This window comes from Calypte anna, chromosome 1 (assembly GCF_003957555.1).
Source record: "Calypte anna isolate BGI_N300 chromosome 1, bCalAnn1_v1.p, whole genome shotgun sequence".
NCBI classification, from domain to species: Eukaryota; Metazoa; Chordata; class Aves; order Apodiformes; family Trochilidae; genus Calypte; species Calypte anna.
The window spans coordinates 124,992,900-125,006,631 of record NC_044244.1 but is presented as its reverse complement, the minus strand read 5'-3'; the positions used below and the strand labels follow the sequence as shown (position 1 = coordinate 125,006,631).

Here is a 13,732-nt window from a genome sequence, read left to right as displayed (position 1 = left end):
GTGCCTAGATGTGGTTTTGAAGCTTAACTTGAGGAACTTCAGTAGAAAGACACTAGCTAAGCCACTAGCTGTTACGATTTTCCTGGTGAGGAAGAACTGGTAGTGTCAGAAATAGTACTAATTTTAAATATGCCATTAGCTATAGACAGAAACATTCATATCATGTGAACAACTGTGCATACTTGTGCATGTACAATGGTCTACTAACCTATTCTTTTTTTTTTTTTTTTTATTTGTCTCCAGGTGGACCCTCTGAAGGAAAGCTTATACCAGGGGACCAGATCATAATGATTAATGATGAGCCAGTCAGCACTGCCCCAAGGGAAAGAGTCATTGACCTTGTCAGGTAGGTGATGTCCTCTCACTTAAACTATGAACCCAGTAGCTCAGTGCTTGTTCATTCATGTGATAATACACTCTCTTGCATTCTCATAGCTGAAAAAATAGAAAATATTACTCTAGTCATAATGAAGAATACTGAACTTATTTAGTATTGAAATGAAGTGTCCTCTTCAATGTTCTCTGTGTAGCTGAAAAAAAACTGTTGCTGAAACATCTGCAAAATACTTGGGTATCAAGAGAGAACTAATAATCTCCTAATGTTTATTTTTTCATGGGTTGTTAAAAAGATAATTCATGGAGCAAGGCAGCTCCAGTTGTGGTTGCTCTATTGCTTTTCTCACATGAAGAAAACTGAGTCAGTTCTGACTTATGTGAAGAGGAAAGAAAGCAGTGGGGTAATTTTTGAAAGCAGATGGGTGCATGTGAATGGGAGTATGTAGGGAAGCTCAAGGAATGTTTGGGTGGATAGCAGGTAGGTGAGTTTTCATAAGAAGAGTTGACAGGGCTTATGTAGATAGGAGGCATAAAAGACAAAAATATGACTGGAGAATACAGAAGAAAACAAATGCCATTGTAGTGGGATGTAGAAGGAAAGAAAGGACAGGGACTAATGGATGCTCAGGACACAGAAAAAAGATGCGATGGGGTTGACATAGCAAGCTTTGCATTTTGAGTAACAAGAAATGTTAGTTGCATAGAAAAGTGACTGGAAAGTAAAAAATTAAACATAAAAGTGATTATTTTAAAGTCGATTAGCTGGTTGCTGGACACCAGTTTTGTTTCTTTATTTTCCTTCTCATTGATGTAACTCTGAATTGGTGGGTCTAGTAATTTCCTAAGAAAGATACTCAAGTTGAGGTGATGCTGTCAGTGTTGTCAGTATTACCCATGTAAGTTTGTGAAGACAGATTTGCTTCCAGAAATTTGGGCAGGAGATGCCATAATAGTTATATCCCTCTTGAGAATCATAAGTTGAGCAAATGGCTGCTCATAGCTGTGAAGCAAACTTCTAAAGGAGATGTGGAAAAGATATACAGATGCCACCAACACCAATGCTTTTATGTGTGCAGGTTTAGAGAAAAAGAATTTTTTTGTCTTTTTCAGATTTTAAAAAGTAAGTGTTAAGGATCAAGTCCACTAACAGGAACATTAAGTGTGGACTTTGATGTTCTTGTTTTTGTGACAGGGACCCCATGGACTGCAGGAACTGTCCTGTTCAAAATAAATTTCAGTCCATGCTCTGCTTTGTCCACCAGCATAAGCCCCACAAATAGATCATAAAGTAATTCTTTATGTCTTTGTTTCTGCACAAAGTGATCATATTGCAGTTTTTGTTCATTCCCAGATTCTTTGGTATGTGAGTAATCAGAATTCGGATCTCTATCTCATTTCTCTGCTGCCAGCAATATATAGTAATAACAGCAAGGAAAATAGACTGATTAGGTCTGAGACAATCTAGGTTTAATGTGTGGCTGATGCTCTGTCTGCCTTCAAATGAGAAGCTATGTGAGAACATCACCCTTCCCAATTATGTTGACTCCATAGGTAATGTCTTAAATTAAGTGTTGTTGCATTCCAGGGGAAGCTTCTGGTGACACTTTTCTTACACTGTAATTCTACCTCTTCCCTCGAACTATCTGCTGTTGGGATTTTGAAAGAGACTTGCTCTTTGATAATACTCAAAGTGACATATGTTGGGGTTGTATATTACAGCATTTGAAATGAAGAGTGTTCTTTTTCTGCCAGTGGGGATACCTGAAGTGATTAGACAGTGTCACCGTACAGTCCTTACACCACAGCAGAAGCAGTTCTTTATAGTGATGTGTAATAGAAGGTTTTCATATGGGTTAGGGACATCTGCAACTTTGAAGAAGTTTGCTTTCAGTTTTCAATGTACATGAGAGTGATTTAAAATTTGTATGTTCCAGATGGTAGCAGTGTATCTGTGGTCAGGAATGAGCTGCTTTTAGATGCTCATTAGGTTAACCAGGGGGAATAATAGCAAAACCATCGTACTGAGATGAGAGATCTGTAGGTCATCTAGTCCAACATCTCAAAGCAAGCTAGTGTCACAGTTATATGGCATGATCAGCACTTGTCAATATTTTAATATCTCCAAAGATGAGGATTTCACAGACACAGTAGACAGATGTTTCAGTTTCCAACTAGTGACCTTTCAAAAAGGATAGAGAGCATCTTTTACAAGACATGAACCTCTCCTTGCACAGCCTTAGATGCATCCCATCTATGCTTATGGACTTGTGAGTGTCCCTGTTGCCTAAGAAATCTCTAATTCAGTCTTTGTCAGCCATGGATAGTTACCTCTGTTTTCTAAATTCTGCCACTAAGCGCCGGGATCAGAGTGGCAGACCTTGCCAGTAAAAACCAAAGCCAAGGAATCAGAGAGTAGTGTGATGGTTTAATGCTGGGCCAGCAATTAACTGAATGACAGATGCTCTCTATTAATCCCCCTCCCTGATAAAGATAGGAGAGAGAATAAGAGAAAGAGATTTAGGGGTTGGAAACCAAACTACATAGCTTTAATGAAACAGTAATGGAAAAAAGGAAAAAAATTATTAAATATATGCAGAAAAACAATGCCACATTCCTTCCCCCTTTGCCCAGATCACATCCCCACTGAGGCTGCAGGGCAGCCTTGGAAAAATCCAGGCTAGATTCCTGGAGTTAGCATCTGTCAGGATCTGGAGGCAGGAACACATGGATTCAGGCTGGCATGGATCAGGACTGCAGGCAGAGGAATGGATGGAATCTTCCCAGAATGCTGAAGCAAATAGGGACAGGAGAAGAAGGGGAAGAAGGGGAAGAATGAAAGTTGAAGGTGAAGGAAGGTCTTGACCCTCGTGATCCCTCAGATTTATGCGGAGTATGATGCCTATGGGATGGAATACTCTGACAGTCAATTTTGGTCATTTGTCTTGTCCACTCCTCCCTAAAGAAGGGTTACAAGTGTGACCTCTTCACTCTCTCTTTCTGGAGCATAAGATGTTCCTCAGAACTGAGCAGTGGCTTTGGTTCTGCACACCATTCTCTAGCTGTACCTCTAAACATCAAGCATTATCAGTCCTAGAAGCAGACACTGACTGAGAAACTTGCTGTTAATTTCAGCAAGTGCAGCTACTTATGAGAGACTTAGCTGAAAGCAAAATTACAAGACAGAAAATTATCTTTATACCAGTCTAAATCAGGACAAGTACCTCAAGCATTTTCAGTGCCCTTCATTAGGTTGCTGATCCCATGCAGCAACAAGTTCAGATATCCCATGGCTTTCACTGCTGATGTACTTGTAGAAAGCCCTTCTTGCTACCATACACATCCCATGCCAGCTTAAGTGCCAGCTGATCTTTGCAAACTCCATCCCTGCCTGGCCTGGTAAGGGTTCTTTCTTTCTCCTGGATGACCTCTCCATTTCCATCTCTGGTTGGTTTGCGTTTTACACTGGATCTTGGCCAGGCATTCCCTGTGGAGCTGAATTCCTGTCCTGCTGTACCTGTCTGCTTCCTTGCAGATTGGAGTAGACTGTTCTGGTACTTGGGCAAGGCTCTCCATGAAGTTCACTGAACTCTACTGGGCTCTGACCTTTCAGATCCATGTCCTAGAGGAACACACCAGTGCCTGGGACAAGCTGAAATCTGCTTTTTAGCTTGGCCTCCCATTCCTCTTTTCCCTCAAGATCTTCCACTGTACCATCTCCTGGTCACTGCTGCAAATCAATTAAAAGCTTATATTACAACACTGTATTTTTTTTCTGTGATTGCATGGTCTCCTGCTGATTTGGCATAACAAGTTATATTTGGTATTCATGATGTGAAATTCTGTGGCTATTTTTATGCAACTTTCCTTCAAAGCTTTTTGTAAAGTCAGGAAATGATTTGTCTTTGTAATTACAAAGAGTGGAGAAAAATTAATCTATTTTTAAAATACAGACATAAAGGTCATTGTATGCCAAACACAGAAAAAAACCCAAACTGCATGAAAAAAAAAAAGGCACCTTTCATAACTAGATGATCATCATGCTTTAAAAGCTTAGCAGAACTCAAAACCTTCAAACAAAAGTATTCACAAATGTTAGCTGTTAAGTCAGCCTTGAGCGTTCAACAGTGCTTTTTTGTGTAATGCAATACTTAGTTATTTTCCAATAAAATATTGTTGGAACATTTACTTATGAAAAGATTTATGCTATTGAAGGAAAAGAAAATGGAAAAGAGAATTTCTGCTATGAGCTATCTTAAATCAAAAAGATCAAAATAAATCAAAATACCCGTCAAGCAGGGTACCTTAAAAATGCCAATTAAATCTTTTAATTTATTTATGCATGTTCCTAAACAATAAATTTGCTTTCTTTCTAAATTTTCCACAAAATACGTCAGAGCCTTTTTTTTTCAGGTTATTAATTTTGTTTCATTCCTTTTCCTATCAGTTCCAAGCTAATTGTGTACTTATTACTCCTGCTGGGTTACAAATAGTTAGACTGGCCATTTAAGAAAGTCCCTTTTGTGTAACAATGTTACTACGGGAAAATGCGATAAGATAAAGGAAGCACATAATGCAGAATTTTTCACATTGTCTCTTTATTGCATTCTGATATTTTAATTATGTGTGTGCTTTCTAAACACTCATTACTGAAAATAAGCTTCTTTAAATAGAAAACTGTATTAAAGCCACCTCTGCAGACTCCAGGGGGTACTGAAAAGGAACCTGATGTGGTTTTTAAGCGCTGAAGGATTCTATTCAATCCTAGGAGGTCTCAGGTTTGCAGCTTATCAGGGATTTCATTATACGTATCCCCTGTAGGTTATTCTCATCCATCTTATTCTTTTGGTCCTGCTTTACTGGCAACATTTAACTAGTGTTCATGTTGTCCTTTGAAAGCCAAGAGTTGCAGAAATATGAAAACAGTATGGCTTGCAAACAAAATACATAAGGACTTAGTATTTTTTGGTAATGTTCAATAGCTTTTGCACCACATTATGTTCTCTTGAGCTTTTTTCAAGTACAAACCCAGAAGTCATGTTTATGGTTTTCCTCACAAAGAGAGGTCACCTTTATGAGCATCACTTACAGTTTCAGTCTAGATGTGTTCCATTCAAGGGAGAAAGTTACTGAAGTTGGAAAAAGAGGAAGAAACAGGCCTGGTTTTCTAAATGTATTATTACAATCTGAGCAAGGAGCAAGAGAACAGAACACTAAAGGAAGAATGTGTATTTGAAGTTTAGTCAGTTCAAAATTGTTGCAGGAGCCACTTACCTTGATTTTATTTTACTGCAGTTATGGATTCTGTGACTTAAAACTTTCCACAAATATTTAAAGAAGTGTTTTCAGGTAACATTAAAGTCATTGCACATTGTAGCAAATTTTTGCATAATTGGAGGTGAGCAACAATGCAAAGCTAACATACTAGAAGGCATTGTAATGTACTGTATCAATTAATTGGTTCATCAGAGGTTCATGTATTCATTACCGTTGATTAATGTTAAATTTGTATCTTATGGCTGGCTAAACTGATTCTTAAAACGTTCTTTTAAAACACCTAAAGAAATATGTCTAACAAATAATTTGCCTTATAATATATTTATAGGTATTTTCTAAACCATGTAAGATGTGATTATCTGAGATTCTAGTGGGTGTGCATTAGTCTGCAAGTATCCTAATATATGTAAAATGTCTTTTTATTTATCAAGATATTTTAGTGAAATTTTAAGTGACACACAGATATACTGCTTGCCCCATAAAACATGGCCAGAGTACGACACACTAATGGTATTTTGTTCATATTTCAGTTAAACTAGTTATTCAGGCAGCCTGTGAGGAGAGATGGGTACCTGAAGAGGGTGTTCTGTCCAAGATTCTGGGTTTGGAATAAACTGCCCTGTTGCAGAAAGATTTGTTTATGTGTTTATGCATTGACTAAAGAAGGAACACAAAAAACTGTCTTAGATTAGAAACCTGACTTCTAGGTTGCTAAATTAAGATTGATTAGTGCCTTTTCTTGAAACTGTAACAGCAGTAAATTAGTATGTGATGTCTTATGGAATTCCACTGAAACACTTTAATTGCAAAGCAAGAACTGAAAAAGGTGAAATTCATTAAGGGTGTTTCTTTCTTGTTGGCTCGATATTCTATATAAAATAAATTACTCACAAACCCTTCTGAAATAACTCTTGTTTTGGCAAGTTCATGTCACGACAAGTTTTCATCAAGAGGATCTGGAGGATTCTTTCAACTTTGCAGTAGAGTTTCTGTTTTAAGTTTGTGTTACTGGAAGACTAGAGTGCAGGAACCCTCCAGGATTTCAGGCTGTGTTGCATTTTACGTGCTAACATGACTTTAATCAATACTGACCATTCTCATCCTTATCTTGGAGTGGATGAGGATTCTGTCACTGCTGTTTGCTCCGTGCCTGTCAGGGGACCAGTCTGCCTCCTCTGCATCATCATTTTGCACACCCAAGTGCAAAAGGGAGCTCAGTGGCAGTGCCTGTCATCATGGTCTCCTCACAGAAGCTGAAAATACCATTCTTCAAATTTATTTTCTGTCCCTAGGCTTAGCGTGTTTCATATATTGGATGAAGAAATACAAAGCAAATGAACTTAATATTAAAGACATTATTTCTTCGCCAACACTCACAGGAAAAATTTAAATATATTAACCTATTAGCTGTGATACTGGTTAGCAACCAGGAATCTTAAAGCCTGCTGTTCCTGAAAAATCAGTCCTGCAAACGTTTTAACCTGAAGGTGCTCCATTATCTTCCCAGTTTTGTATATAAATCCAGAGGCTTTACCCAATTTGTTTCAGGCCTTGATCCTATGAGTTGCTAGAATTTTGGGTTTTAGATACATAATGCTCAACAGAAGAAAACATTGAACCAAATTCTCTGTCGTGGGAAGGAGTTTTACAAATGACATCAGTGGAGAGAAGCTTTGTGCTGGGACATTTGGCTATCTACCTCTAATCAGCTGGCCCAAGCGTAGAGCTGGCATTCAGGGTATGAGGACTCAGTTCCTCTCTGACAAGGGGTGTGTTGTTGCATGTCTATTTTCTGCCTTTTGAGGTGTCTCTGCAACATAATAGAGAGATAACTGAAGTACTTTAAATCAGCTGCTGTAATCTATAAGAGCACAAATTTCATGTTGTCTTCTTTACCTTTTTTCTTGGCTGCTGTAGTGAGGTATATTCGAGCTAAAAATTTGAGAGCTAATTGAGATCTCTCTAGATTTCAATTACTAATCTGTAATTTGGTTTCAGGAATGCTTGTCTGCCCTGTCAAAGGCCTGTAAGAGTTGAAAGCTGTATATAGATAGATATTACTTGTTCATGTTAAAATCAATGCCAGCTCTGAAAATTGTACTCTTTTTAAGCTGGTTGTGTCTGTGAAAGCATACAGGCTCATATCTATCCTCTGTTCTCAGTGAAAAGTTGGTTGACATGGTTTAGACAGGGTTGGTCTCAATAACTCAAACGTTTGGAATGCTGAGAACTTATATATAAGTTTCTTTTCATGTTCACCACGGTGGGTGCCCCCTGTAGTTAGCAAGTTTGGTGCCTTTTTCAGATTCCAAAGCTTGATGTGTCATCCGACTGAAGTGTTATGACACCATCTTACTCTGTTATCCTTCAGAAAGAGCAGTCAGCCATGATGAATTTCAGGTCAGATATTCCATAATAAGTTGCTTTATGGTGACTTGAAAGGAAGGGTACAGAGAGAGATAGGGAACAGCTGTGGTCAAAACACAAGCAACTGCTCAAAAATACCTTCTTCAGATGTTGCTCTCATTAGCCTGTTCAAGCAGGCTTAGTGCTTTTCATACAGCTGAACAAAAGCATTGGCTTGTCTGCATGGAAGATTTACTTTGAAACCAGATGTTCTGATGTGAATGTTTCAAAGTAATTGTAAAAGTAAAGTCACGCAAGTGAACACACAGCTTTGAGTTTATTAGGAATTAACTCTTCCATGTGATGGATTTCCTTCTATTGCATGCTCTGCAGTAGGTGTTTATCCCTCTTTGGGCTGTTACTGCAAACCCCATGCATCAAATCATTACTTTTTGAGGGGATAGGTAGGAGGAGATAGCTAAAAGTCTTTTGTGTGGGGCAGAGAGGGTTAGAAAGGAGGTGTCAAACTGCAGAAATCTTGTGGTTTCTCTTCCTTGGCTACATTATGTGTCTCATTTGGGATGATATTTCCAACTCATAAAGGTTTATATTGGACAAGCCAGCCCTCCATTTCATGGTGTCAGTACTTGAATGTTCTGTGGTTTACATGGATACCTTGAGCACATTAATACAGAACACCTACACAAGACAAATGCTGTGATACGGAGCGGTTTAATCAGCAGAAAAGAAGGTGGAAGAGAAGACAGAGAGCTTCAGGAGCCTGCTTGAGAAGCATCAGTTTGCATGGAACAGTTTCTGGGCTCAGAGAAGCAACATGGGCTGACAGGTTTGTGCTGTGCATTTTGGGCTGCCCTCAAGGACTGACAGTGAAGTATGAAGAAGGCAGAGATGTCTCCACCACTGTGTGCAGAGAACTCATGGAGCAGCTTTCCCCTTCCAGAAGTGTGTGACTGCTCTCATTGAGAAGTTTACAACTCCCTCATCTGTACAGTCAGTTGCTGACTGCTTCAGTACATACACATCAGCTAAGGAACCTACTGTAGTTGAAAACATTGCCATTTTGGAGAAGATATGATAGCTGCGTTGTATAAGGCCTGTGATGCTTTGTGAAGGCTTGTGTTGCACACAGTGTGGACAGTGGTGGCATCAGCAGTTCCTTTTATCCTGAGCCAGTGCTGGACACTTGGATAATGGAAATTAAATGTTTTATATGCTGCCTAAATTGCTTCAGGATAACAGAGAGACACTTCCTTAAAATACTGAAAGTCTGTACCAAGCTAAAGCCTTGTAGTTACTATGACTTATACGCAAATGCTGTATTTTGATAGAAAGACAGCAAAGGTCATGTCAAGAGCTGTGAAAAAAGCATGATATTTTTATGGCTTTTGAAGTTGGCCCTTGGAGGGTTGTGTCTGCTACAGGTGCCTTGTATCAGGGAAAAAAAAAAAAAAGAAAACAGTATTTTAATCTCCTGTTTTGGGCTTGGCAGTTTTATGTACACCAGTGCTGATAGCAAATACAAAAGATAATATAAACAGTTGAGAGAGAAGGATGAAAACACTGCAACCTATTTGTAATGTCTTGTATAGTTTGATAAATTTTAAATACCTGCAGGCTTTAGGTGCTAGTTCTGCAGAAGCTCCTGGCACTGTGTGTATTTGAAGGGTTTTGTGCATTTTGCAATAACTCAGGTTTGTCTAATTGGAGAAGATGAAGCAAGTATCACTGTTAGTGTGGTGACTCTGTATGTCTTTTTCATAGCACAGTGAGAATGGAGGGGGGGAAGCAATACCAAATAGCTTTTCAAAAATCTTGAACCATGTAATTGTAAATTATGTATAAATTGAGGTCTTAAGCCCTTTTCCTTGGGGCTGCTTAGATACTGTGGGCAGGTGGCATGTTGAGTGGTAGCGTAATCCTCTGTTTACTGTTAAGAGAGCAGGTTTTTTCCCTGTCAAGGTGGAAGCATCACTCCCTGGGGTGAGAAGACAAAAAGGAGTGGATAAGGGAATGGCTAAAATCCTATTCAGTGCAAAGTGACACAAAGAAGTCTTGGTAGCTTATGGTCCTTTGGTATAGTGGTGCAATATGGAAAACTGACTCGGGAGTTCCTGAAGCTGGGAAGACCTTTCCCTGACTCTTTGGTGTGCTGTTGCTGTGTTTTTCTTGTTTCAGAACTCTCAGAGTTAGTTTTCAGTATCATAAATCTACTTACTTCCCAAACTACATTTAATGAATGACGACTGATGAAAGTGGTGCTTCCTGAAGCCCATAAGTGGCTGTCCCCCATAGTACTAGGGTCTAATTACAGTGGTTATCTCTGGACTTCTGTTTCTTATCCCTGCTCTGGCAGCAATGTTGTCTTTCAGGCAACCAAAAGCATATGGGGGTGACCAGTAGCCAGTAATTTGTCTGCAAAGATGAAAAATCACAAAAACAGTATCACATGAGAAGTGTCTGGTTTGAGTATTATTCTGATAAAATTCTCTCAATCCATGCTCCTTTTGGATTCAAAGGGAAGTGAGATGTCTAGACTAAGAAAAAGTGGATCTGGCTCTTGGTGCCGTTGACCTTAAATTTTTATGACTCCCTTCGTGTTGGCAAGGCTTGATTTTTTCTTCAGAAGCTTTTTCAAAAAAAAAAAGAGAACTAGATCAAAAGGCTTAAGATTATCATTAGCAAGTCCTTTCTCTTTCCTGCTTCCCTCCAATAATAACAATTTTGTGACCCAGAGTCTCCCTTAAAAGTTGCTAGTATAACATAATTGGAATAAAAATTTTGTAGGAACTTCTGTGTTGGTTGATGGACTAGATAATTTAGAACACAGAATTAGATCATATTTTTAATTTAGCAGTGGCACAGTCATCGAGGACTCCCAAAAATTCCAAGAGATTGAGTATCTGTATCTAATTTTATTTTATATGACCAATCAGATGGTTAGTTAAAAGGGAAGTAGAACAGTTTTACATATTCTGACTCATTAGTCCTCTAAGTGAGATTCATCAGTTAAATATTACCACTCTTGGTCACAGTGGAAAGTCAAAAGACAAAACTGGTTTCTCATTAGACAAAGGGCCTGAAACAAAAACTAGTAGAAAATAAAAATGACTGAACATAAAGTCACCTTTAATAAAAACCCAAAAGCCTCAAAAGGCTCTTTAATATAGTAGATTTCTGTGGGATTTATTAGTCAGCTTTTCCTTTATTTCTCATGTGAAAATTGATAATTTTTAATTTATAGCAAGCAACTCAGGAAAAACTGTGTAAAAGAAGCATTGAGCTTCCACTTCAACTTTTTTTTTTTTTTTTTTTTTTTTTTTTGGCTTTTTCACAAAGACAATTTTCTGTTTGACTTTTTGCTTGACTTGAAACACTCAAATCTTCACAGACCTCCTGGAAGCAGCAACAGTAATGGGGAAAAAACCTAATTCTGTGTATCTCACAGTAAGTGACTTCCAAAGGATGTTGGTCTTAGTCTTACTTTCTCTTCATCTGAAAAACTGAGAAATTGGTTGTCAGAAACTAAGAAGTAAGAAATAACCAAATAAAGACTGCAAATACCAAAACAGAGACTGCAGAGATAAACTCAGATTGCCATCAACCTCTGCTGCCCCAAAGGCATATTTCTTGCCTAGTATGTGCTGAAATGCTAATTGTTCTGTTAGCTCTTATTCCTTCTCATGCAGATTAAAGCTTAATGTATTTTACTTACTGCACAAGGGAAAATCCCTGCAGTCCACAGTCCATACTGTTAAATAAAGGAATTCAGCTTGATGGGAGGTTTAGTTAAAACCAAATTTGTTCAGCTTATGAATCAAACAAGACTCCAGGAAAGGCAAAGGTCTTGTCATCTTTTATCACAGAACTTTCCCATTTTATGATGATCACTTCAGCTTTTCAGCAGGTCTATTACTCAGAAAGCAATACACAAAAAACTCATCTCTTTTAGCAAGGAAAATAGGTTGCTATAGCAGTTTAAAATCCTTGACGTCATCTGTATTTCAAAAAAACTGTAGGAATGACAAGGTTTAATCATTGTACCCAGATCACTGTTCCATACATTGTCTTTCTGCTCATTATTTCTATGTGTCATTACAGTGTGTCTGAGACTTAAAAGTAAAGTATTATCTGCCTAAAAGTTTATCAAGAATAATAGCAATAACTCTCAGTTTTGGAAGACAGCAAAAATTAAAACTTTATTAACTGAGTTTGCAGTCCAACTTCTTTTTGATTCTTTATCTTGAGTCATTCTCCTTATTGCTCAGTTTTACAAGGAAATTTTACTTTTGTGATCAGAAATACCCCTTTGTTCTGCATTTTATCTGAATTTTTGTTTGTGTTCAAAGCCTTTAATTAAATATTAGAACAAGCGCATTGGTAAAGATAATGAAACAATTTCCTGGTGTTCTACACCAATTACAGTCATGTTACTGTGTCCAGCAGGCTTGTCAAATTCATTAATAATTCATACAAAGTGCTATGGGTTTAAGGGAAAAGCTATACCACATACTGACATATTGAAGTGAAAAAAACCTCAACACACTGTTTTGCAGCTCCTTTTTTTGGCTGTTGGAGAAAGAGGAGATTGTATCATTTATCCTCTGAGGTATATAGATTGAGGATAGGGTTTCTTAATGGAAGTTTTACAGCTGTTTATAGGACAAACAACATAATTATGCAGCATATTTTTTTACATTGTATGTCTTCTGCATTTGTATGTATACATTTGCATAGGGTTGCATGTATGTTCACAGAGAGAGCAATGTGATACATGGAGGTCTATTATTGATTTGGATGAGTGAATTACCTGAAGTTCTGCAGCTCCGTTAAAACTAAAACCTTATCATGACATCATGTATGGTATATACAACTATCTGTACAAGAAAAACAGTTTTAAAATATGTATTTGAAATATTTCCTATATCTCTACCTAACAGTGATAGATAAAAAGTGCCAATCCTGACATGTCATTGTGGTTCTTTGCAGTATTAGAAACTCACATCTCATTTCTGTTAAAATTCATGTTAAAATAGAGAATGATGTAAACATTGGGATTTTTTTAAACTCTTACCATTTTATGAATGTGACTAGTTTTATGGTTTGTTTGTGGCCTTTTTTTTAGAATATTAGTGTTCATAGCATATACAGGTTACCTATAGAAATGTATACATGCTGCATACATTTTTTTGTAAAGTTACCTAATACAGTTAATTTAATCCCTTTGGGGATTAAATCACCCATAGGAGAGGCTGTGTGTGTTGTGAGGCTTTTGTAAGTCAGACATCAAGAGGCAGAGCTGAAGCTCCTGGGAGCCACCAGGTAGTTGTGGGGGACATAGCTGGAGGTGATTGTGAAGTACCAAGGCAAAGCTGACAAACTAAGCACTTCAGTATTTTATGACAGAGTGTTCCAGATGGAGCAAACATACTTCTGAGGATACAAAGCCACCCCCACTATCCTTTAACAAAACCTTCCCTCATTTTTCTGTCCTTCTGGCAATCTTCACTGGGTTGCAGCACAGAATCACAGAATTTTAGGGGTTGGGAGGGACTTCTAGAGATCATCTAATCCAACCTCTCTGACAAAGCAGGACAACCTAGGGCAGGGCACATGGGAATACATCCTGGTGGGTTTTGAAAGACTCCAGAGAAGATGACTCCACAACCTCTCGGGACAGCCTGTTCCAGTGCTCCATCACCCTCATATTAAAGAAGTTTCTCCTCATGTTGAGGTGGAACATGGGAGATGTACAGAG

At 38.1% G+C, this 13,732-nt stretch overlaps 1 protein-coding gene across 1 annotated transcript in view; it reads left to right on the top strand.

The window, feature by feature from the left end:
• FRMPD4 (FERM and PDZ domain containing 4) overlaps nt 1-13,732 on the top strand; it is a 110,386-nt gene that overhangs the window by 45,062 nt on the left and 51,592 nt on the right. Inside the window, exon 3 of the mRNA XM_030452815.1 lies at nt 244-346. Within this exon, the coding sequence (XP_030308675.1) occupies nt 244-346 (103 nt within the window). The remainder of the gene's footprint in view (nt 1-243; nt 347-13,732) is intronic.